At 37.1% G+C, this 27,250-nt stretch overlaps 1 protein-coding gene across 4 annotated transcripts in view; it reads left to right on the top strand.

Annotated features, from left to right (window-relative positions):
• The window catches only part of LOC124168484 (atlastin), an 86,296-nt gene that overhangs the window by 52,479 nt on the left and 6,567 nt on the right, over positions 1-27,250 (top strand). For 3 of the 4 annotated variants that reach the window (XM_046546772.1, XM_046546770.1, XM_046546771.1), the window contains exons 2-9: positions 8,330-8,547; positions 14,913-15,089; positions 16,853-17,008; positions 17,648-17,797; positions 20,856-20,994; positions 21,401-21,585; positions 22,589-22,810; positions 23,349-23,563. In XM_046546772.1, coding sequence (XP_046402728.1) covers positions 8,330-8,547; positions 14,913-15,089; positions 16,853-17,008; positions 17,648-17,797; positions 20,856-20,994; positions 21,401-21,585; positions 22,589-22,810; positions 23,349-23,563 — 1,462 coding nt within the window. Of the gene's footprint in view, positions 1-7,262; positions 7,395-8,329; positions 8,548-14,912; positions 15,090-16,852; positions 17,009-17,647; positions 17,798-20,855; positions 20,995-21,400; positions 21,586-22,588; positions 22,811-23,348; positions 23,564-27,250 lie in introns of those variants that run through there. The other variant, XM_046546773.1, reaches the window with a different exon arrangement.

Here is a 27,250-nt window from a genome sequence, read left to right as displayed (position 1 = left end):
ATATATTTATTTTATATTCTGTAATGATTTTGACACTACGCGCGAAAACCTAGGTCAGGAACATGATTTGATTTTGGTCAGCTGTTCTTATCTTGGAAAAAGATTTTTTTTATTCTTTCCTTATCAAACCCTGAGTATTTATTTTCGCTTCGTGGCGGCAGTGAAGTGATAGCACCGCGATATCCATGGCTAACCAAATCTCTCTCAATTAGGTTCCCTTACACAAATATCCCTACCGTAAATATCGGTGATCTGAAAAAAGGCTAATTTTGGGATTATCTATTTCGGTTTCAAATTATACCACCGCCTATTTTGGAAAGAACCTTGCCCCACTTCATGTGTGCCGTAGCTGTTAACTAGCGGACATACGGGGGGATGAGATATTTTCTGTTGATTCCGTAGAATTTTAATTTTCTCAGTATTGTTAATGTCTGACCTCCAGGAATTGATAGTTATAGCAAGTCTATACTACACTTAATATGAAATTGAAAATTGCTGTGTCGATTGTTATTCAATAGCCGAAGTTCATCATAAGCTTGCCGGTATGAAGACTGGGAGCGTGAAGTCTCTGGTGGTGTATGGTTTGCCTGCAGCAAGACTTGAATAAGTTAAGCGGGAAGCCCTAAGTCTTCTCAGTCATCCGCCCAAGCAGAGCTGTCGAGCGAGAATGATGTAGCCTTTGTATAGGAACTAAGAGCCATTAATTTTGATTTGCTAAAATAGATGGATCTATTCCTTTTCAGTTATCTTGATTAGCCCTTTTAAAAATTTGTTTCGTATGGCCCAAACCTTAAAATTCCTTAACGCCTCACAAGTATACGTAACCAAAACGCTCAAACTGGATTCGCGGTGGTTTGACGTGGTCTACTGCTGATAAATTTATTTGAAAGTGAATTCAGTAGGAATATTTCTTTGCATTGGAAATTAAAACTGCTTTGTCGTCACATTGTGGTATTGAGTCGCCTCTTTATCATTTATTACATGCAATGCGTAATCAACTATTATATTTGTCCCCTAGTAAATATTATGGAATGGAGAGCGTCAAATATAGATGATGGATTCGCCGTATACCTGTGTTGTTTTACGTATCTGCATTCCGTGTTACTAGTTCTACAATTTTTCGATAGCCTCTTATGATTAAAGGATTTTTACTTTTCATTGAAAGCACTCATAACACGCCTAACGTAACTAATTTAGTATTTTTCACACCTCCTGTAGTCCTTATCTAAGCTACTGCCTATGTATTAGCTCAAATATAATCGTTTTATCTCTGTCACTAGCTCTCTTTCCTTTTCCTGCATGGTGTAGATGGAACATATTTGAGTTTGTTTACTCAAGTTTTTAGAGTATCATTTGAATATCGTTCACCAAAGCTGGATTTTCGAGGGAAAAATATTTTTTTAATCCTTATGCCGAACACATTTTTTCACTTGTGCTTCTCAAAATCACTTCATGAATGACCGATCATACGACCCGTGACTTTATGTACAGAATCACGTATAATGACTGCATTTTCATGGAGACTCTCAGTACCCTTTGTTATAGTACGGTAGTAGTAAATACAGTAATTTTAAAATCAATCCTTTTTCTTTCTTGGAGTTTTAACTTCTAAATATGGTGTGTTTCACAACTCGCACTTGTTATTCAGTTACCAACGATTGAAAAACGCAATTATTAGCAAGTACTTTTCTAATTGCCGGTAAACTTAGATTTTTGAAAATAAAGAAAACATTATCCTTCTTGGAATATCGTCCACGGTTCTCATACATGGCCTCCTGCCGTATAGGTGTCCAGTATTTTTTTTTAATTCTTGGGTATTGATATTACTGCCTAATTTTATATTATTAAGCTTATAGTGAAGGTATACCCGTGTTATTTTATGTCGTATTTTTAGGGGCAACGATGGTTATAATGTATATTTTCTGTTTTTCATTTTAACAATATGTTTGCATATTACAAAACCAACGGTGAATATACAGTACCTAAAATCTAATTTTTTTAAATTTCTTGGAATGTACGATTTCGGCGTGAATTTTTTTTTTAACAGTAAGATTTTGTCTGAGTCTGAGTTTTTGATTTTGTCTAATTTTTTGTTTCAAAAATTGAAAAAAAATTAAAATAATTTTTTTGGAGTTCAGTCGAGAACTTAAAAAAAGTTTACTTGCCGTCGAAAATTATCTCTCCTCGTTGCTTCGCGAACAGCGCAAACCTGAGGACTTCCTGCTTGGAGTTCTTCCCTAGAGGAACCATATTTGATTATACTTCAGTAGCCTTGCTGGCATCGGTTGGCGCTGATTTTATAGTTTTTCGAAAATGAAGACAATTTAGGGTTTAAAAAGATGTGAGATTGATGAGTGTTCTTTTTGTGGTAATCGGTTTAAATTTGTTTCATTTTTCGCATGAAAGCTGTTCCCTAACCCATATAACTTTCAATATACGTTTTATTTGAAACGTTAACTTTTACAGTCTGCCATTTGTTTCTTAGGAAAATCAAGCATTTGTCTTTGATTTCCCACCGTTCCTTTGAAGTTTTTTTTTTAGTAGAATGCATTTTGTATTCCTTGATAGGATAATTTAACTCCTGTTATTTGCCTGACAAGAAAGACATTAAGGATTAGACTAGTGAATTCATAATATCAATGCTTTGACGGGAGAAAAATACGGAATATTCTGCGGTGAAACATAGTAATTCAGGAGAGATTACAGGCGAGAAAGATGTTACAGAACTGGTAATGAAAAGTTTTTTTACGGGCAACTGTCTTGTGAGTTTGTAAAGGTATCATTATGCTTTTTCTATGTACTGTTGATATGCACTGGATTTGTGGCACTAAGGGGAGTTAATATCCTGGTATTCGGGGTGTAAATATTCATTCTTTGGGAGCTTCGCCTCTCCTGTCGGGATTGGATTATATTTTTATCCACTGTATTTGCCCTGCGTCAGAGATAGCGAGGGTTGGCTGTGGTTTTGTGATAAGAAGTCTCTTGTTCCAAGGCTTACAAAAATATCCTGTGCCAATCTCTCTCCTCATCCGTCATTATCATATATATTATTACAGAAAGGTCTTTGTCTGTCATTCCGAGTATGCTCCGTTAATACAGCGCCTACCCTGATAAATAAGGTATCATTTTAAATGTTGAATCACCAACTTCTAACGAAAATAATACCTAAATCTCAAATTTTACTATTTACCCATAAATTTGGCTTAAAAGTTTCGATTTTTCCTTGTCGATTACTCGCTCGAGGTATATCGATTCCGCACATTTTTTTTCTATTTTAAGCGTCAAAAAAAGATTTAATAACCCGTTAAATCCAGAACTAAACCAAAGAAACGGAAAAAATCAGGCAAAATATTAAAAATAATGTTGAACGTTCTCTAAAAGTGATATCGTGTCTAAGGAACTTAAAAGATAACGTGTATCACGAAAAAAATAAAAATATCGCCTTGAAAGTATTCAAGAATTATTATCAAAGGGAATTGACAACAAAAAACTGAATAAAGCACGAAATGCACATAGTGATTGTAGGTACATGGGTGAATGGTTTAAAATTGTTATGTCTAAGAGTGAGAGTTCATTATGAAATTGTTTTAAGAATTATAAAGAAAGTACTTTATGTTACACCTTTTTCTTTATTTAAAACCCCATAACACCGTTTCCGTAAATACTTATACCCTTACGGCGTGAAGGTGCGAAATTTTCGCACTGGTTACCTAGTCCAGACTTATTTGCAGAAGTGTACTACTCCATTATTGTGAGAGGTTCGCTAATGAGGTGAGAAGTAGTAAAGAGCCTTTTTTAAAACCTTTCTCCTAGTGTGACTCATTTATCTGTCATTTAGCTTGAGTTCTAAGGAAATGTTCCTTCTTTTGTGTTCTCATTCCAGTCTGTAACTTAAGAGATAATGATAATGGATTCTTAAGTTGCGTTTCTTGAGGACCGATTGGTGATGAGCAGATTATTTTTTAAACATTTTAACGAAATGCCAACGAACTTACTTTCAATAGCTATGTTTTTAACAAATTATGTAACTAAAGAGGGTGATTAGCCATCGCCGGTGACAATAAAACTTCATTCATTGTGATAGCTTCCATTACAGCGTACGGTTGTATTTAAAGCATGGAAATTCATCAATTCTTCCTTTCAATCGCTTAATTTGTGTGGAATACATCTTATGGCTGTACTCTGTTTGTTGCAACCCCTGACTTATTGAGATGTACATTCATGTCCGTCTTTGTGCGAACAGAATATACCTTGCGTTGGTGCAGTTAATATTATTTAATTTTGAAGTTGATTTTTTAGTTTCCTTCAGTTAAATATTGGTTTTGAAGAGTGCTACTTTCTTTTTTGTGCATTCTTTGCAAATGAGACCTATTAAAACAAATTTCAGTCTGCTATTGATGCCTGCTGAAATTTTTTCTGCCTTCATCAAAGTTTTGTTTGTGGCGTTTCTGGCGATATTTCACCTCGTCTGCAATACTTTAGTGAAATTTAGTAGATTGTCGTAAAGTTTTTGTTGTTTGAAAATGGTGCGTTTTCGACCGAAACATCATTAGTAATTTTGGTCCCTGCTGGATTCACCTATCCGGGATTAAAAATTCATATCGCCACCCTGCATATCCCACGCAGGATTTGGAGGTGGAATAACTGTACTCGATTTTATTCGCAAATAATTATTGACAGTCCTCAACATCCGCACTTGTCGGCCATCCGGGAATTGGTTGCCCGCAGGTATCCAATCATTTCTCTCTCTCCGCCCATGGTTTTCCGCTGTCATTCTTTGCCGTACTTTTCGTTCCCTTTTCCTTGACGACTGCTTTCACTCATTGTGGGGCCTATGAGATGCCTATAAGATGTTTTCTATGGGTTTTAAGAAGACTTCTCTTTTCTCCCGATCTTATTAGGGCTTCCTCATTTCTTACTCGGTCGATGCTGTTGATTTATTTTTTCTTGCCATCGCATTCCGAATACTTGCTCCGTTGACGTTTTCGCTGCTTTCATCGCCTCACTTCTGTGAAGAAGCGTGCTCCAGATATAGGCACCAATGAAGCAATATGCATTTATGATCTTTTATTTATACATTTATAATGTCTTCTACTTTGACGATGTCTTTTATGAATAGCCTCTGTGCCATGGGAACTTATGGATCATGCGGCCTCCAAGAGAGCCTAATTTGTTGCTACGCTTTCTGGACTTAGCGTCTCCTATAGTCAAACAAATTTCGTGCCTACATGCCCTGCGTATTTAATTCAAAAACCAATATTTTTTTATCTATCACTGAAATCTGTCCATGGAATCCAAATATTCCCAGCCACCTAAATTAATTGTTAATCCTACAGTTACTGTTGCTTTCCTCGTTTTTACTGCGGTATTCCTAAAATGGCCGGTTTTTCATATTGGGTAACTAAGGCCTCAAGTTGAAGAGGGGCTTACGGTCATTTTCTTAGCAAAATTAAAATTACACTTTTGTGAAATCATCGCTTTTCTTTTAACTTATTGACATTTATCACAATAATGGTTTATTTATTGTATATAATTAAAATTACAAACTTCAAAATGGGAGGTGATAGGACCTCATTAGTGGAAGAGCCTAGGGCCTATTTTCATCTAATTCCGGCTCTCGCTATGTACCTAACCCTTTCTATGGTATATCTACACGACCCTTTGTTCTTGAATGGAAATTAATGAGCAGCTCATCCAGTTGAGCGTGTTGTAGGCCGTGGCATAGTCACGGGGGGGGGGGTTCCGGGTTAAAACCCCCCTTGAGCCTGTAAAAGAGGCGCCAAAAACTTGTAAGTAAATATATATACTTCTGTTTTATAAATGCTCGAACGAAATTACTGTCTTTTGAGTCCTAAAAAGCAGGTTTGCAAATCCAAAAAATTTCCGGACCCCCCTTTACCCTGGGGTGTTTTCCATTCGCCCCGGAAGGGCCCCGAAATCTCCAGTAAACCCCCCATTTCAAAATCCTGGCTACGCTACTGGTTTTAGGTATCCTATGGAATCCTACCAGTTTGAACCGTGTTCGTGCCGTATGGCGTTCCAATCATAGGCGAGCCTCAAGTATCCGAGTCGGGCCTCTTGACGCATGAAGTGGCGGGCTTTTACGCTCAGAATAGTTTCGAGGAGTGAGTGTACACTCTTAATTCGGGAAGAAAAAAGAGCGAAATGGAAAGGAAATCGGCGTCCACATGAGACTCGCTCTCTGAAGGAGATGAACTAGCGCATGCGCAGACCATTTCTAGTTGTTTCTGCCCCGTGAAGGAAGTCGCGAAGCAGCTAACTCTTTCGTTCTACCCTTTTATGCGTCCATTTCTTTCCCTTCTTGTGCATATAATAATTTTGTGTACGTGGTAACAGTTTCCACGAGTTTTATGTTGGTGAGAAAATCTTTTTGTTTATAATCCCTGGTAGTAGTATTGGATTTTTAGGACCGCGGATTCGTTATTGAGTTTTCGCGGGGATTTTTTTTTGACAAGTTTTGTCCCAATGTGCAGTTACGTGAATCAGAATTTTGCCCTGCGTAATATTGAGTAGTATTTTGCGTGTAACTTACGAAAGTGATAGTTGCGATGGGACTGCGTAACTGCGATCAGGACGAGTTAAACTTCCATGTACTTTTATTTTACTAATTTTTGAGAAATCCTTTTTCTTTTTTTAACGGTGAATCCGATTAATTTTCATCATCTTTTGACAATTATTCGCTTGTACTTAACATTTGTATATACATCTCATGTTTTCCTCTTAATTTTTCCCAGCATAAGAAGGAACCCCGAATGCCTTCTTGCTGTATTTCAGTCAAACTTTTGATTCTATTTGCCCTTATTCCTAAGTGATTTTGGTTTTTAGGATCTCACCGGAGGCATAGTTTTCACGAGACTCAGCTCCCGTGGCAGACTTAAGACGTGCGCTGTGGTTGGCTACGGTTGGCCCGTATTGCTGTCATGTGCTGTTTTCAATTCAGTCAGGTTGTCGCTTGAGAAAAGATATTAGTTTGTTTATAAATAACTCCGAAATACGTAATAAATTTTTCAGCCAACGTTTCTATGGGACATTCCTCCGTCTCCCTCAGGTCAATAACGTACGGTGGAAGTGTGCCGTCGATACGCAAAAAAATTTGGCTCGAATAGAGTCCCGAGAGTTTTTTTTATAAATACAGTTCGCCAATGAAAGAACTTTTTATTCGTTTATTGTGAAATGAGATGTTTATTTATGTTGTCGCTGCGTTGCTACGCCGAAAGTGTTTTGCCGCATTTCGCCGATTTTACCGTAACAACATGAAGTTTTGAGAGCTTATTTCAAATATGGTGTGGAAGTATTATAGGTTAAATTCGTCGTGATGGAATAAATGAGCTCGTTTCACATTTAAAGGTCGTAAGAAGCTTAACATCTAGGCGGTAAGAGTTAATTACATCGAAATATGAATGGAATACTTGTTGTTGGATAATAGTGTATACTTTTTTTTATAACCATACGGTTCAGCCTCTTGCCCGTTATTTGTTATCGATGGATTATTTTTCGAGGAAGGTATGTTTTGGATGAATTGAGTGTGGCGGTTGTATTTATTAATAGATATCATGTGCCGCTAGGTATATTTTTCCGAAGTTTTTTGTAAATTTTATGGTGCCAATTAGAAATTACCTGCGTATTCTACATAGCTGGCGTCCTTTAGAATGATATTGGATAATTATGAGCAAGATGTACCTCCATTTGAGAGTGTTTGGCTCATACAACGGTTTTCAGGAATCTTTTCTGTGATCAGGAGAAAGAGTTAGAGGAAAGTGAACAGAAAGCATGTTAAAAAGAAGTCAGATAGTGGTACTTTTTGCTCACAAAGACCTGGTGTTGTTTTATATTTGAGCGTAGTACTTAGTAAAAGTTATATTTCTCTTGACTTTTTTTATTTTCAATATAGCTGAAGTTACCGAGATGGTTTCTATTTTTGTTAGTGCTCATGGTGAGAAAGTTTTTGCTTGATCATGTTTCAGCAAATTTTAAGATGATCAAGTTCCACCGGCCTGTGATCCTTTTTTGTTGACTAGATGGTGACAGGTTTAGCTTTTTGAAACTGTGTTAATGAAAAATGGAAATAAATGAACTTAATTTTGTCATGCAAATTTTTAATGGCATCCACTTAAGTTTCAACTGAAGCTTTGTCAAAACCTGAGTCCATGTCATCAAATATCTGTGAAACATTTCTAAATTGATTTATTTATATTTTTCATCACTCCCATGTTAATTTTGGTGAGAAAGTTTTATCGTCTAATTCTAATCTCGACTATTTTTCCTATGATGCATGGAACTTAATTTCACTTTCTTTCTTTTTTTTTAGCTCCCAGTATAGATGAAGCGGCAATGGAAGGCCACCCAGTTGCAGTGGTGGTTACGAATGCGGACCATTCATTCGAGCTAGATACTACAAGCCTTGAAAAGATTCTCTTGCATAAAGAAGTAAGAGATCGTTATGTTGTTATTGTGTCCGTTGCTGGTGCCTTTCGCAAGGGAAAGTCTTTTCTGCTGGACTTCTTTCTTCGCTACATGCATGCTCACGTAAGTATCTTTTGTATGTGCTAATTAAGACATTTCATTGTTAGCCCATATTGTGTGAATATTTTATGTGTTTAGCAGTATTGACATGAAGATGATTTTTTGGCAGAGCCCCCAAACCCTAGGTGTTACCACCGTGAGAAAAAAGTCATATCTATCTCAATTAAATATTGAGTAAATGGTAAGGTTATTCAGTGAAGCCTCTCTTAAGTACTATTCCTTTGAAGGGACCATCTCTCTCTAAAGGCCTGTTTACACGGTACATTAACACGCACGGGTTAATGTCTAAATGTATGAACGCGAGAATTAACGCCAAAATGCACCGTGTAACCACCCAACTTGTGCGAATGCATGCACAGAAAATAGAACCTGTTCTAATTTGGTTCCTGCATTCGCAAATGTTCCGTTCCGGTCCACAAAAATCATTCACGCAAACGTGCATTAACTCGTACGTGTTAATGTATCGTGTAAACAGGCCTTAAGAACATTATTTTATAGAATTGATCATAGTTCTCACGGGTTTATGGTATTTAATATCCGTATTCCCAGAATATCTTAGTCATTAGATGATAGTGGCCTTCTGAAACTTGGAAACCTTGCCGAAGGAGTGGCAAGAAGATTGTCCCTCTTCACAAGAAAGGGGTCAAACTACAGGGTAGGATTAGAAAGTGGTAGGCCTGAATTAATTTAATTTTTTAATGGAACCAATCGGTACAAATCCATAGTATTCCTAGAAATAATACTCTTGTGCTTCAACCCTACTCATATAGAGTAGAGATTTCTCGAACTCGAATGTCGAATTCTAATATTAAATCATTGCTCGAATATTCGAATACCTCGAATACTAGAATTGCGCAAAGCATATTAAACGTACGTTTCTTCTTCTATTCCCCTTGATGAATGTATAAATAAAAAGGTATGCAGTGGAACCTCGATCTATCGTTTTTCAAGGGGATGGACGAAAAAAACGATGAATGCGGGCAGGGATGCCGACTTACAAAAAATATTGAGGGGGCCCAAACCAGGGGTCCCCCGGGAAATTTTATAAGTAGTGAGTACAAGTTTTTTTAAGCATTTTAGAAGAGTCATATGATCAACATTAGAACCCTGATAACTCTAATCTTGATATCTAGGCACTCCGGGGAAAATCAACAAGTCTGACACATTTTTTCCTCACACCCATAACAAATTTTTGAGGGGGCTCGGGCCCCCTCAGGCGCCATGGAGTCAGCGCCACTGAATGCGTGAATGTTTGACTAGGTTGCCTATGCAGCAGTAAAACTCAGGATTTTGGCGAGTAGTTGTGATTTTCTTTAAAGGATTCAAACAGGAATTTAGCTGATTAATGGAATATTTTAATTTTATGGGAACAATTTGGGCATATAGTTGATTCAACTAACATCTCTCTCAAATATCCTAAGGGGACACACCACCTCGCGAAAAAGTGATTTCATGCCGTCTCGGCATTTACACTGCTACGATGGATTTCTGTCTGATGTATACATTCTTATCTACCAAACGCCATTTCAGCGGCACGCCCATCTGATACTCGGCTTCATCCAACTTCTTATTTTCAACAGGTAGCTCGCTTAGCTTTTGCTGTCAAGTGCTAGCGGACAATCCGAGGCGTTTTGCAAAATACACGCGCTCCTCCACCGGATTTTCTTCTATTATTTTCAGTCCATCTTTGGAAGTTCTCACGAGATAAGCAGATGAATTCGAATTGTTAGGAGGGAGAAACCAAATATCTTGAGAAAATATCCCTTCGTCTGTGACTGTGACACTAGAAATTTATAGCATTACTCATAAATTGTAACTTGATATATGTTTTCGGAAAAAATACCGCATCAACTACCGAGAAGCTCAGCTGCGAGGATATCGAGTTTCGCCAGAATGCTAAGTCTCCGTCGTATTTTGACATTTATTTCCTGCGTAAAATGCTTAAATAAAGTCAGAAATACGTCATGTTTGGTCGTATTCTTTTTTAAATTACGCGCACATTACTAATATTTCAATTAAAAAAAGGTGTAATATCAATTGCCGAAAGTTATTGCTAGACATCTGTTGGGCTAATAGATGACTCATGCAGCAGTTGACCTCCTGAAATGGGGAACTTCGAAGCAGGTAGGCCGAAAAAGGTCAGTGGGGGAGAAAGAGGAAAGGTTGAAACACGATTCTATTATTCTCCTGTAACTTGATATTTTCTTTCGAAACTTTTGATTTATGTCTTCGTAATAGGAACCCTGCGAGTCCTTGGGCCTTTTGTTTGATTTCTGAGAGGAGGAAAGCGTCGGAGGAGGGGTCGAGGGCTGATGGAAGGAGGGGGTAGTGGATTTTGGGAATTGTGCTACGTAGTTACTATCCCACGGCACTGAGGTTCTCCTGGTGGGGGAAACCGGGGATTTTTGGATTTTTTCACCCGATCATTTTCGGTTCCCCACTTTGAACTCTTTTCACCGCTCTAATCAGCGAATTTGATGTAGTCCGTCAACTTGCCTAAAACGGTACTGCATGCACTAAAAGACTAGAGTTCTCTACATTTTCCGAGTCAACTACCAACGACATGCGTGCGACAGTGTATGACGCGAAATTCAAAGTATTCGAGGTATTCGAGATAGTACCTTTAGCATGATTATTCGAGATATCGAATACTTTCTAGTATTAGGTATTCGAGTATTCGCAGTTACTATTAGCACATCTCTAATATAAAGTGATTCCCACTGCATGTATGCCTTCTGGAACTCACTTTCCATGATACTGTCGGAGATACTGTCACAGGCCCTTGCACATCATCTACTGAACTGCATTTGTTTCTCATTAAGTCTTGCTTGAGTCAACAAAAGAGGAAGAAGTCTGGTGGCGCCAGATCTGAACTGTAGGAAGGGGTAAGGCAATGTGGTAACCCTGTGCTTGGCCAGAAGTGCAGTGTGGCATGGCACATTGTTGTGGTGAAGTTTCCAACAATCATTGATTGTCGACTGCACATGTAGGACACGTTTACGCTACTGTCAAGCATGTTCATGTAAAAACTGGCATTTACAGTCTGTCCTAGAGTTACGAATGCCCTGTCAACCACACAACGCCTTTATTTTGGCAGCATTATTATCAATCCTTGAAGTTGATTAGTGACTTCAAATCACTTTAAGGAAATATCAGTTGAATCACTGTTAGTTAGAAAATGATGGCAAATTGGTAAAAATACAGAATCAAACTTGTTTATTACAGCTTTTAATGATTCTTGAGCTCGGTCCCTTTCCCAATTATTTCCACTTAGCCTCTTGGTCAATTATAATTACAAAATTTAAAGAGCCGACCTTTCCACACCTGTCAAATGACCACCCCTCATAAGTGCCATATGTCAATGGAGCAGGCTGTGGTCTCTTAATACAGGTTTCAATTCAAATTTATTATAGGTTTCTTTACTACACTATTTGATTTAACAAGTTCACTGCTTAAATTGCTCCAAATCCTTGGAAAAATTTAGCTAATACAGTAAAACCTCTTTACATCGTAATGGAGGGGACCAAAATTTGGGCAATTTGATGTATGGAGGTTCACTATAGAGAGGTTTTAGTGGAAGGCACCATTTTTTCATATCCTTGGGAAATGAAAGGTGCTACTGTCTTTTTAATCATTAAATAACTATATTTAAACATATATGCATCCATAAGTGAACATATATTTACAGTTATACATTAGGAAAAGGATTACACAAAGGTAAAGTAACTAGTTAAAGAGGCCTTTTTAGAAAATAAATTAGTTATTGGTTTTGCTTAAAATTTTTTTCAAACTCTTTTGAAATAATGTTTTCAATTACATGAGCACTTTTTAATGTCATTTTCACTATAAATAAATCACTAGCTGTTTTCGTTAATGCCTTTTGACCTAAGAAATTATTCAATTTACTAATAGTGTTCGGAGGAAAGTACAATAGTTTTATATTTCTCAACATAATTTCTTCATCCCTTTTATTTCACTGCCTGACTGTTTTAATTGTGCAGCCTAGATAGACAGTTTCTTATGTTTTTCCTTGGTTGTTTAAAATAGATGTCAGGGTGAATGATGGCTTTCCAAAGGTCACTGCTACATCATCCTTCTGCCAGCCCTCGTTGATGGCTAGAGAAATAGCTAATTATGTGGTAATGTCAAGTAGTCGCCTTCTTTTATTTCTCGAATCCATCATCAGCCTATGATTAATTAAGTAATTTTTATATTTTATGGGCAATAATTGAAAATACTCCTGATAATATCTTTTAGAGAACTGATTTATCATTCTTATAACATGTGACTTGTTAAAAATTATAAAAATATAAATAAACATGTGACTACTGCAAAAAAAAGACAAGAAATTGAGCACAATTTTGAAAATTTCAATGAATTCTCTCTCTCCAAAATATAATGCAAGTAGTGTTCCGAAGAAAAAAATCTGTCAGGGGCACACAAAAATGCTAGGTCTGCGAAAGGACGTGATTTCCCGGCGAGAATGCTGGGCGAACTACTTTAGAATGCGGCCGCGACTGTAAGAAATTTCCTTGCCCTACCGCATATCAGCTAATTAGCTGTCTCCTTCACCTAGCATTGTCGCGCATGGATTGATGTTCGTCAGTATTGGTAGAAATTGACATCCCGGACTCCCGATTGGAGAGACAGATTTTGCGGCATAAATACGCAGGCAAGACATATGTCGATAAGCGCAATAAATTATAAACTACGATCGTTCACGAAAGCATCGAAAAAATTACCAAGGCGGTAGTAAGAAAGTGCTACACCGGGAAATGTGGGAATGAAATAATTGCAAAATTGTATTTGATTTATTTCAAGTCGCAGTATATTCATGAACTATTTTCATTTTAGAAGCAGAAGTAGCAATGCGGTCGAGTAATTCTGTCTCCATGGATGAGAGTGAAGTTGGTTGAAATATTTCTGCCAGCAAGTGATTATAAGCTGCGCTGGTCGCCTCTTTTATTAACTGAACATTGTATGTAGGCACTTACAAGAAAATAAAGCCATAAGTAAATTAAAGCGATTGCTATCGCAAGATTTTGACCATGATTTGAGAGAAAACAATGTCTTCTGTCATCATCATCATTAACTGCCACTTAATATGATTAGGAGAGTTGGATGCCTTTTTCTTATTTACTGTTAGGTATGCTCTCATACGGAACAAAATGGCCCAAACTAATGGTTAACGTGAAAATTATTAAAGGTGTATAAGAAAAAAATAAGCGTGAAACATTTATCGCTGATAATGTCATTCCATGTTCGTTATCGCGGCTGCATTGATGGTCTCTAGTTGTCTCGGTACGAAATGCGGAGGTAGTTAGGCCGTCTCGGGGTGTCTCGTTGCTATGATATATAGAGGTTTTACGATATAAAGAGGTTCACTATAGAGAGGTTTGCCTATAAATTTACATGTAAAACTGACGGGACCAGAGGGTTGGTATGATGTATAGAGGTTTTCGATGTAGAGAGGTTCACTACATAGAGGTTTTACTGTATTGATCATGTGGGACTCGCCCATCCATTCCGATGTTTACTTCTGAAATTGTTACACACTGAGGGTATCTATAATTCGTGTGAAATTGCTAAAAAACAGTAACCACATTTCAGCAAAATTATTTTGAGAGACTGCATTATGTGAGGGTGGCAGAGGCTTTGCTGTTCATTAATTCATTGTTGCTTTGCATTGACGAGGTTCTATGTGGCATTCTGGTCAATAAAGACATTATGCTGTGAAATTCCTGTTTATACATTAAGTTCCTGTATACCTAAACGAAAAATTGTCTTTCCCTGAATTTTTGGGGGAAAAGCAACCATTTAGTCATCTAATAAATGTCTAAGTTGACTTAATTGTGGCTAAATGATACAGCAAAATGGGGTCAATATCAATACTGTTGAAACTTATGTGGTTGCAGTTACAGTCCAGCCGGCGAGAGTTGTCCGATGGCACTTTAAAAGGAGGGGCCGAGAACCCTGCGCCAACATGGTTTGCAACCAATCGCTGTCCCTCAAATGCACCTCACACCCTCGCCTAGTCGTACAATGTTGTCACATGCACATGAAGCACTGAAACAAGCCTGGACCACTAAAACAAGCCCTTTCTGCGAATCGCCAAAGCACAGTATTCTTCCTTTGGGCTCTTAATGCTCGTTGTCCCTTCTGGCTCCTTTCTTCACGGAAACCTTTTGTTTACATGTGATGTGGGCGTTTCCCTTTCTTACCTGGCAACCTTGCCCCCTACCTCTTCTAGCTGTCAACAAACAACTCTCGGCGGCCGGACTGTTGATAGATCCTTGTCTAACTAATCCAGCATTATGGTATATCCCTTTTAAGGTGCTTAAAATTTCTCTTTATTTCATTTTATTTAGTATAGAGTTGCTGGGAGTCTAGCAGAACTTGATCCAGATGAGAAGGATAATTGGATGGGACCAGAAGACAAACCATTGGAAGGATTTTCGTGGAGAGGAGGCTCAGAAAGGGATACGACAGGGATATTAATGTGGTCAGAAGTTTTCCTAGCCAAGCTGCCTGGAAGAGAAGATGAGGTAATGACATACGTATATCAAATTATGTGATCTTGAAATGGAGTATAATACGAATGCATGAATGCAAAATTGAACGGGAAAATTCATCTTGTGACCACCCCTAAATGTACAAATGCATGAACGTGTGAACAGAAAATAGAACCTTTTCTAATTTGGGTCATGCATTTTGTACGCGTTCTGTTCCGGTCCACCAAAATCATTCATGCAAATGTACATTAACTCGTATATGTTAATGTACCGTGAAGCCAGACCTTTAGAGCTGTGTTTAAATTCTGAGGCACCTGTGCAAAAACCAATTTTTGGCGTGGGTGAGTCTGTGTTGACAAACTGCAGGGAGAATGAGGTGTGAGTGAAAGTGTTACCCTACCTTCCTGTCGAGGCCTAGAATGAAGGGAACTTCTGCCTTCCCCTTTAAGCAACTTCCCCCATGATCTTTTTCCCCTTGTTTCCAGGCTGTTCTGCTCATTCAGGTTCCACGTACTTCTTACTGAGCTATACTATGTTTAGAGGAGGTTATCCTTGTAGTTTCATTACTAATCTATAATATCCTATGTTGCAGTCTTACAATTAGTGAAAGATTTGCTAGTGAGAATATAAATCTTATCTGTAGTAAAGCAAATTGACATATACAGTAGAATTGTGATGTAGAAAACTCGAATACGACAAAATTTTGCCATCACAAACTATCTTCTATTTTCTGAATGAAATTTACATGTTAAAGTATTGGAAAGCTTCATTATTACGAAATTTCAAAATTACAAAGGAGGCCAATCTCAAGTCAGTTTTTATATACATAAATTGTCAAATGTTGCGTTTGTATTTTTCTTTACTTTCTTTCCGGTAAAATACATCTCCGCCCTTTATCCTATGTGTAGGCCGTTTTACATGGGCTCATCATTGCATAATGTATGGGTGCAAGATAGCTAAATAGCCCCTGCTCTAATTCCAAGCTCACATTCTTGCAATTTCAAAATGTTTTTCAGTGCTAACTTGCACAGTGATGTGCCCTGTGTAAAATGGCCTTAAGAAGTGCTTTTTAAGAAGCTATAAATGATACTAATGCACTTGAACTCAATGTGTAGCATATTGACCATTGCGTTTGGAGGTACATACATATTCACAGGTATGAAATTTTCCATGTCTCATTTTTTTGGGAAGCAATCGAGGTACACAGATGTTTGTTGGCTTACTTTTATGCCAAATTCTTTTATACATCCAATATATTAACAAAAATATCGCTTATTAGTTAATTGTTTAAACAATTTATCATTAAACAATAACAAGTGAATTGTAATGATTTTCCTTGTGTATATTTACATATTGCACGTAGTTATATCAAGAATCTATACATTACGTCAACAAAATGCTTTGACAGTCTGGAGCAATTAACGCAATCATAGACATATCGAAAACAGGGTTTACACCATGTATGGAAGCAAAATAGGCATTATTTCAAAAGAGAATTAGCAAAGGTGGAATATTATGTCCTCAAGATACAGAACAGCTGGACTTCTTAACTTTTAAGGGAAGCATCTGGGTATGGCAATTCTGGTCAGGGAAATGTCAAGAAATTTCTAATTTGCAATTTTGTCGCAATAGTCATTTGATTCACGTCTATTTTTAGCCTTTTGTCTTGTTTTTGTATATTTTTTCCATTAGGTATGTATTTGTCAATGGCCTTTGCTGCACAATAATCTGTACTCCAAAATCTATCCTCATTTACTTTGTCAGTTGTGGTAATTATATTTTTCTCTAATCTTCAGGTTGCAGTCCTCCTAATGGATACACAAGGAGCCTTCGACAGTCAAAGTACTGTTAGAGACTGTGCTACAGTCTTTGCCTTGAGCACAATGACCAGTTCAGTACAGGTGTATAATTTATCTCAAAATATTCAAGAAGATGATCTTCAGCACTTACAGGTAATATTTAACTTGTATTACTGCCTTAAGGCTGGTTTAATTATAATGATTTAATTCTTTGCCGACTTAAATGTTGATCCTCCTAATTACTGGAACACATCAGTTCATAGAAAAAATTAGAGCGAACTGGATGCCATCTATCACTCTTCAGAAGAACTACCTGCAAACTGGCGCACTCACATTATCAAAATTAATTTGATTTATTTCTTTAGCTGCCTCGGTGTCTTTTCTGAAGTTAACCTCTCCATTCTATATTACCTATATCCATGCTATTTTTCATCCCAAGAAGTCTTTTTCCATTATTCATAGTTTGAATTTAAAAAAACTCTTGTAAAAGTCATTTATTTTATTTTTATTTATTCCTGTACCACTTAAAACAGCCCCATTAGCCTTTTACATCAGCATTTTTAATTTAGCAATGAAATGTACATGAGCATCCAAGTCCTATATAGCCTACCCGAGAATGTGGAGCACGTACACTTAAGATTGCAACATTGCAATTTCCTAAAATTTCATTCTAATTTTGCTTTTAATTCCAAATTGACCACATCTCATGTGAATATCCTTTCCAATTTCACCAGGGTCAGCACTAATTTTTTTCAATGGAGTAATGTACTAATTTTATTTTGTCTCATGCAGCTGTTCACAGAATATGGGAGGTTAGCTCTTCAAGACAGTGGAGAAACACCATTCCAAAGGCTACAATTTCTGGTGAGGGATTGGAGCTTTCCATATGAAGCAGATTATGGGGAAAAAGGAGGACAAAAAATTTTGGATAGAAGATTGAAGGTACGCATTGATCCGGGATTGAATTTCAATTTTTTGTTATCTTTTTGATTGGAACTGCATTGTAGAGTTAAATTTTGTCAATTGAGTAACAGATTTGAAAAATGCTCTGTTATGCAGTTTTTAGTGCATTTTAGTTTGAGTAAATGTTTAGATTAAGCTCTATACTGACACGTACGTAGGTAGCTGTAAGTTGATAAAACTTATTACCTTAAATCATATGTAGAGCCTGAAAGGGCTCTCACTTGTGGAAGTCATTGAGAAAGCAAGCCTGTGGATTGTGAGGATTGTGGGACTCTGTGGGTTTAACCTCCTTCAAAATGCATTCACAGATGAACCCTCCTTCACCAGCCTGTGAAGGCCTGTTTATATAGTATATTAACCCGTACGAGTTAATGTATAAAGGTATGAATGCGTGAATGCACACAAACATGCACCATGTTACCACCCAACTTGTGCGAATGCAAGAAGGAAAATAGAGCCCGTTCCAATTTGGTTCATGCGTTCTTACATGTTCCGTTTCAGTCCACAAAAATCATTCACGCCAACAGACATTAACTCATACTTGTTAATGTATCGTGTAAACAGGTAATGAAGAATGTTACTGGTTCTGAGAGTACAGTGAGTCCTCGTTCTACGTCACCCTGTTTAACGTCATTTTGCGATAACGTCACGAAAATTTTCAGACCGTCATTCGTTTATCGCACCTTCGCTTCGCGATAACGTCAAGTCTTTTAAATTTCGCCCGAAAAAAAAGGCGAAGCGGCGGGCGTTGCAGGTTGTTCGTTTTGTGGGCGGTAATACAGTCAGTCTGAGCGAAGTGTAAAACGGTGTGTTTATTCTTAATTGCGATTACGGTTTTAGCAAAAATTTCTGAAAAATGAATTCTTACGTAGGTGCGCAAGGTTTTACTTGACATAATGGTTTTCAGGAACCTAAAAAGTGATTTCAAGGCATTTTTCCGTGTAGAACTCAGAGTTTTTGTCGTCACTTTTTTTGCCTAGTTCACAATAATTTTGGTTCCTGTAACTGCGACGATGTTTCAGCGATGATGATGCCCAGGCGACGCTCGCCCGGGCGACCACCATAGCGAAGCCGAAAAGCAAATGCTGGAAGATACAAAAATGGAGAAGGATTTACGTCACTGCTGCTATTGTCGTCGATGAAGACAGGAACTCGTATTTATGCGATAGTTTGGCATTCCCACCGTAAAAAATGCCCCACATATGATACGCTAACATTTTTTTCGCGTAGGAATTGTGAGGTCTAGGAGCCGATATTCACTTTTTACATTATTTCTTATGGGATATTATGCTTCGATTAACGTCATTTCGTTTATCGTCACATTTTTCAGGAACGGTAAGTGACGTTAAACGAGGACTCACTGTAGTTGGGAAGGGTAACATGAAAAGATGTTAGTAATGTCAGTAACGAATAGTTAACATTTCCATATTCATTTCAGTGAAGGTTTTCATTGTATAAAATGAACTGAAATTACTTGAGTTTAGCACTTGAATGTAATTTTTATAATTCCATACTAGCTTTTGCATGCAGCTACTTTCAAATATCCAAATTTCAGCTAAAAATGTTTAAAAAGTAGTACACGTAGTGAGGGGCTCATTTGGACTCAAAATTTTACTGTATGGAAAAAATATTCTTTATAAATAAATGCATGTTAAGTGTACTAATACATTGCATGTATAAGTTACCTTCAAGAATTGATGTACAGTGAGTCCTCGTTTAACGTCACTTACCGTTCCTGAAAAATGTGACGATAAACGAAATGACGTTAATCGAAGCATAATATCCCATAAGAAACAATGTAAAAAGTGAATATCGGCTCCTAGACCTCACAATTCCTACGCGAAAAAAATGTTAGCGTATCATATGTGGGGCATTTTTTACGGTGGGAATGCCAAACTATCGCATAAATACAAGTTCCTGTCTTCATCGACGACAATAGCAGCAGTGACGTAAATCCTTCTCCATTTTTGTATCTTCCAGCATTTGCTTTTCGGCTTCGCTATGGTGGTCGCCCGGGCGAGCGTCGCCTGGGCATCATCATCGCTGAAACATCATCGCAGTTACAGGAACCAAAATTATTGTGAACTCGGCAAAAAAGTGACGACAAAATCTCCGAGTTCTACACAGAAAAATGCCTTGAAATCACTTTTTAGGTTCCTGAAAACCATTATGTCAAGTATAACCTTGCACACCTACGTAAGAATTCATTTTTCAGAAATTTTTGCTAAAACCGTAATCGCAATTAAGAATAAACACACCGTTTTACAATTTGCTTAGACTGACTGTAATACCGCCCACAAAACGAACAACCTGCTACGCCCGCCGCTTCGCTTTTTTTTTCGCGCGAAATTTAAAAGACTTGACGTTATCGTGAAGCATAGGTGCGATAAACGAATGACGGTCTCAAAATTTTCGTGACGTTATCGCGAAATGACGTTAAACGGGGTGACATAGAACGAGGACTCACTGTATATGTGTACTGTTATGTCGTGCCTATTTTAAAATAAATATTTACTTATCTTGATCTTCAGACATATTTTTATTAGACCTTGATGCATTCTGAAGTCTTTTTCACTACAATCCTCCCTTTTCCTTGTTAAAGCAACCTCTCAACAATGTCGTCTTTAAAAAGCAAACATTCAATTTTAATAAAATGTCATGTTAAACTGTTCAAATACCATAAGTGAGTAAAATAGAAATTAAACACCCAGAAACATTTGATAAATTAAAAAAAAACATTTGATAAATTACATTACTAGGTTGACGAGGCAGTACTTCCATACTTTAATAGATATAATATATACATATATAGATATAATATATATAGGCCGAAAATCGAGGGATCCGGGTTCGTATCTCGGTCAAGGCGAATGATTTTTTTCTCTGTGGATTTTTGGCACAATTGTGCATTGCGGGTGACTCCCGTAAAAGTTATCACCGTGGCTAGTCCCGGTATACTTAAATTCCTTAATAGATATAGTATATTTTTTGTGTATTTGCATGTAAATGGATTTAATTTTTTTCTCTTATGTTTTAGCTGTCTGAGAACCAGCATGCTTCACTTCGGTCAATTAGGCAGCACATACGCCAGTGTTTTACCAGCATTAGCTGTTTCCTGATGCCACATCCTGGTCTCAAAGTGGCTACAAATCCTAAATTTGATGGCAGGTTATCAGGTATGTCTTTTGAGTTCTCATGTTCACTCTGATACAGGGAGAATCTATGTTTCCCATTGGCTCTATTCTTTTGTTGCTATGGAAACAATAATTTATGCAGTAATTTTACTGTCTGTTGAATTTCTCGCTGCTATTTTTATATAATCCATACTTACTCCGCTTCACAGTTTTATTTTTGTCGTAATTTTTATTAGGGATGGACGGATCCAGGATTTTTTTCGGATCCTGATTCGGATGGAATCCTTGATTTTCGCAGCCGGATCTTTAGGATCGGATATTTTCGGATCCAAATGCATTTTCAAATTCCAAACCCTGATGATTATTCAATCTCTTGGAAAGAGTCACACTATGTGCAAGTCATATTTTCTCATGATACATTCCCAATTGGTGTTTTTTTTTCTTACAGATATTGAACCTGACTTCAAAGAGCAGCTGCATCTCCTTATTCCTCTCCTATTAGCACCAGAAAATTTGGTGTTAAAGGAAATTAGTGGTGAGAAAGTGAAAGCTAAGGAATTAGTACAGTATTTCAAGTCTTATATTCAAATTTACAAAGGAGATGATCTCCCTGAACCTAAGTCTATGCTAGAGGTAAGGCATTCTGCTTCTTCATTTGTTTAAATAAATATGTATGCAAGTGTTGAATTTATTTTGGCAATGAAGTATCACCTCAGGTGAAAACAAATTTTTTGCTGTCACTGTTCAGTTCACTCAAATAACTACGTATAAACCATTGTCTTAATGAGCGAGTAATACATTTAAGGAAAAGATAGTTAATTCAGAATACTCAATTACGGAGGAATCCAGTTAATGGTCGGTTTTGTAGAAATTTGGGCACTTAAATTTTTATGATGCACTGGCAAAATGGCATCAAGAGGAATAGTTGGATATTAAGCTAACATTGGATTACTTGCTGTGGTTAGTGTTTAAAGCCATGAATGCCTTCCCAGCAAACGATCAAAGAAGCTGCTCTTGGTGAATAACTAGTGTCATCATGTAATCATCCTAATGCAAGTAATTGTCAACCACAAACAAAGGGAATAGAATAGCCTTGGTTTATCTTGAAATAAATAAGCACCGTTAAAGTAAATTTTATATAAAAATTATCCAGTGTTGGCATCAGGAGAGAGGGAGGGAACGAGACTTAACATGAAGAAGAAGCAGCCGGCTGGGTTAATAGTCCTAGCACTGCCTTCGCAGTACAAACATGCCAATAAAAAAGAATGGTAAATTCATTCTATCCAAAATTATGCAAAATTATTTTTACTGTATGTGAAATAATCCAAATAGGAGAGATTATTCCAGGTTTTTTCCCATCTGTTACCCCAGTTATGACAGCCATGTGTGATTAGTTGAACTGAAAGAAAAGTAATGTAAATGTTGGAAGTATCATGTTTCAAAATGCTCCTGTTCTTACATGTTCTGGATTATCAGTCTTCTTCCGTAAAGTTATAAAAACTCAAGAAGAGATTTTTGTTGTAGCTGTGAAAAATATTTCTTATGTTTTATTTTCCTTCTTTCATTAATTAATTTCCTTGTCGAAACACTTTATAATTATGCCAAACTTAATTTTATCCACTTAATTTTTTTGCAGGCAACTGCAGAAGCAAACAATCTGTCTGCTGTTGCTGCAGCAAAGGAGATGTACAGTGTGTTGATGGAATCTGTTTGTGGTGGTACAAAACCTTTCCTGAGCTCAGAGCACTTGGAAGCAGAACACTTAAGAATTAAATACAAGGCCTTGGATTGCTTTATCAGCAAACCAAAAATGGGTGGAGCCGAATTTGCAGAAAAGTACAAGCTACAATTGAGTGGGGTAAGTTTTTCTCTGGAGTATAAAAATGTTGGGAAGGTTTTAATTAATGTACAATTTAGGCAATTTTTTTTACCTCTGATTGCTCGAAAATTATGTGGTGGATCAAGAAACAGAAAAATGCTTGTCTCTTAATTTTTTGAACTCCATTGTAATCGTTATTAAAACAAATGTTGCAAACAAGCCCATTGGTGTATTGTTGTGTGAGCTGGAGGAATCTATTTAATTTTAATCGTAATAAAATTTCCCAAGTTACTCTGTATGAATAATTTGGTCAAATACAAACATATTGTGAAAACCTGTTTTTCACCAGAATTGAGGGAAAGAGGAAAAAATGTTGTCTATTATGTTTTTTGTGTAAGCAGGGTTTTCCTTCAGTGTGTCTCGGGAAGGCTTTGCTTATGTCGGTGAACCCCACAGTAATTCATTCTTACTGACAAGAAACTTCATCATGTCAGCTTTCTTGATTTTAAGGAATTCTTACATATTGCTTAGAAATAATGAATAATATTTCTGTTCACTCTCCATTCTCTCATTTCAGGAACTGGAAGAAATGTATAGTGCTTACAAGGCCCATAATGAGAGCAAGAACATTTTCAAAGCTGCCAGAACTCCTGCTGTTTTCTTAGTCATTGCACTTATAGCTTATGTCCTCTCAGGAATATTTGGTCTTGTTGGAATCTACTCATTGTCTAACATATGCAATATGGTGGTGTTAGTGTCCTTCATCACTCTGGGAGTTTGGGCATATGTGAGGTATGCATACCATATGATATTCATTAAGATCAGTAGTTCAATGAGAGCATGTAATAAACTTAGTTCCCAGATTGGACAAAAGGTGCTCAAAAAATTAATTATGCAAGTTAAATTAGGGATGGACGGATTCAGGATTTTTTTTGGATCCGGATTCTGATCGGATTCTTGATTTTGGGAGCCGGGTGTTTGGATATTTTCGGATCCAATGCATTTTCAAATTCCTGCTATAAAACAAAGTAATTATTTAAGTTTGTTCTTGGTACATACAATCAAAGGAATGCTTTTTAGATTTTCATACAAATTTTAATATTTTTATAAATTAAAAATAATTTTTATAGGCTTTCCAGTTGTTTTTTTTAAGCATCTTTAGATGCTCCGAAACTAACATGTTATACTTGGGTTTGGAAATGAAAATAGGAAAAATCTTCGGATAAACCATCGACCGGTCGTATAATGAGGGGGAAGTCTGGGGTGTCCAGACTCCCCCAAAATATAAAAACACAATTACTTTACTTCATAAAAGAAAACAAAATATTGAAAAATTATGACTTTACAAAAAGTTTCTTTGAACAGTGAAGTTATTTTCGATTATGAAAGGTGTTCAAATTAGTTTGAAACCCTCTACTAAACCCTGTCGCTAAAAATTTCCCCCCCTGATGAAATTCCTGGTTACCCCAATGCCATTGACTGAATCCAAATTTCCCTCACATACGTTTCCCGCGAATGTTGTCTCTTTCTCATCGCATAATGACTTTCACGCGAAAATACTTCAGTTGTGGTGAGGTGGATTTAACACTTCCTCGCGATAGTTTCACACCACATTGCACGCACATGGCATGCATTGGTTCTCCTTATATCAATAGAAATGTTTCTACACAACGAAGGACATTTTTATCAGTATACCATTAAATTAAATGGCAACTGTGCAATGTGCAGCATAATTGACAATGTTTCGAACAGCATCGACTTCATGTACGACAAGGTGCAGGAACAGAACGAGACGACTGCTCAGCAATCTCGAGAGGAAGGGGTGGGTTTGGGAAGCGCGTAAAGGAGAGGTGGAGGGGAAGCATCTCAACCCCTCCATTCCTCCGTCTTTCAAGCAACAAGACCACAAATGAGGGAGTCAAGGACGAACATGCAAAATCTTGCTATTCTGTGACGTCTTTGCCTTCAAAACGAAGCTGGGCGAGCTACGTGATATATGCAGTTGGCATTTAAAACCCATCTCTACTTGTTTGAGGGGTTAATTTTTTAGGGGCTTATTTCTTTGAAAATTGTGATGTTTGAACAATGTCGCATATTAATATAGCCTAATTGTGAATAGAAAACTTAGAAGCAATCAATTAGAGCTGAAAAAAAAACAGAAATATTGTCAGAAATGCATTGCATTCGGTCTCATTCTTTCTTAAATCTAGTGAATGTCATCCAATTGCCGAAGCTATCGAGATATCTTTGGGCCCAGAAATTCACTTACCCAGAATTTGTCCTCCAGAAATGGAGAATGAAGCGGGTAGGCTAAAAAAGATCAGTTGGTGAGACAGGGTAGTGATGAAACAAGCTTCAATTGTTCTTGAGTAACTTGATATTTTCCTTAGATGACAATGATGCATGGTCTGTGTGATTTCGGAAACGAAAAAAAACAACAACAGAGGCACGGACTGATGGATGGCTGAGGGTGGTTTTCTGAAATCTGTGACATAGTTACTTTTGATGTGGTTATTATCCTACAATGCTGAGATTCCCCCGATGATTATTCAATCTCTGGGGAAGAGTCACTCTGTGCCAGTCGTATTTTGCCTTTTTTATTTTGCACGGCTGAAATTCTGCCATGTAACCCCTGCGAGAGCTTTCAAACAAAACAGTTCATGAGTAGGACAAGCATTGCAGTGCGACGGCGCTCTCGAAGAGAGAATCAGAACTCTTTCCACTCTAATGCATTGAAGCTTGTTGCATTCATTGAAGCTATAATTTAGAATTTTGGATCCAGATCCGATGTCTTCTGCAACTTTGGATCCGATGTATCCAATGAAGGGCAATATGTGCTGATATTTGGATCCGAGGCATCTGATCCGACCATCTCTATATTAAATGAAAGTATGTCATTTTTGTACACATTTTTTTTCTATAGGGTAGAATAATATAGGCATAAATAATGATACTAGTGATGTTACAAATAGCACTGACATTATGGGCTATCATAAAATTTCTCAGCATATGTTAGAACATACATTAATAAGATATCTGAATTATTTTTTGTGAAATCTAAAAAAAAATATTTCTTAGATGTAGTGGCACAATTTTTTAAAGCTTAGATACGGATTACAGTGGGACATTTTTGGGTAATATTGCAAGTTTGTCAGGAAACCCCTTCATTTTACTATCCCCACTGGTCACTTAGGGTAAAATCCCTATGAAAGATTTTGTGAAAAGTAGGATGTAACTCATGAGCATATTTTGCTGTGCTCCCTTTTTTTGATTTGATTAGGTCCTGTGTGAAAGAGGTAATCTTTTTTTTTGCTCTCTAAGACTTTCTGAGAACTCTTATCTTTTCATTTCACCACACTCTAATGCTAAACGCATTGACATTAGTTAAAGAAGGCAAAAATGCTGCACCATATTTGTATGTTTATCAAAGAGCTCTCCTGGGATTGGGCTACTAATTAATGATACAGGAAAACTTAAATTTTATGTGTTGGCAGAATTAGTGCCATATGGTCAGGGTTTTCTACTATTGGATGGAGAAGATTTTATTGCATATAAACTTTGGTCATTTTGTGGTGATGTTTATTTCCTTATTTAGGGCATGAGTAAAAATGTATTTTTTATTCTTAGCCCTGAAAAAAAGGCTTTGTTAAATCTTCATTTTTGAGTATGCTCTTTTTCCAACCTGGGATTAATTAGTGTATATAGTAAGTATTTTACTTATGAACATTAGACTTATGAACTTTCAGAAATACGATCATTCAAAAAATTCAAGTGTAACCAAAATTTCAAATTTGGCACCTTTGAGATTGGCCGATGCCATGTGGGTGGCATAGAGGAACTTGTGCTTTTGGCGATGGTCAGGTGTTCACTTAGAGGTCTCAAATTTTTCACACCTTATTTTTGATCAGTCCCACAACTTTTTTTCAGTGGACCAGATGGATTTGAAAAAAATCGATTTTTCGGATCTGCCCTACTGTACACAGAAAAAAACTATGAATTCTCTCTCTTGAGTCATTTCATTTCTACTTGACGGGACAGATCATACTCTGTCTCACTATTCTCTCGGACCACTTCTCTTTCCCAACCCAAAGTATCAGGTAAAGTTTAACCGTTGTCAGAGTTCCCACTCCACCTTAAAAACCTTAAAACCGTGAATAAGTCGTGAATTTCGTCTAGCGTGAAAAAAACCTGGAAAAAGTCGTGAATTTTGTCGTAGAACCTTAAAAATCTCTCAAACTTAATTGTAGATTTTCGATTGACAAATCAAAAGAAAAATTGATAAGTCGATCATTATTTCAAGGTCAGTCACTCGCAGGCACTGTCCACGCATTTATCTGCACACGTATGTACGAAGTGCAATTATTGGTCCTTGAGCCATGACTATACACAGTACATATACTATATACTATAGACTATATACTATACACAGACCTAAGGCCTACGATTGGAAGACCGGTTATCAAAGTGTTCATTAATCCT

This window comes from Ischnura elegans, chromosome 11 (assembly GCF_921293095.1).
Source record: "Ischnura elegans chromosome 11, ioIscEleg1.1, whole genome shotgun sequence".
In the NCBI taxonomy this organism is placed as follows: domain Eukaryota; kingdom Metazoa; phylum Arthropoda; class Insecta; order Odonata; family Coenagrionidae; genus Ischnura; species Ischnura elegans.
This window is presented reverse-complemented; position numbering and strand designations above follow the sequence as displayed.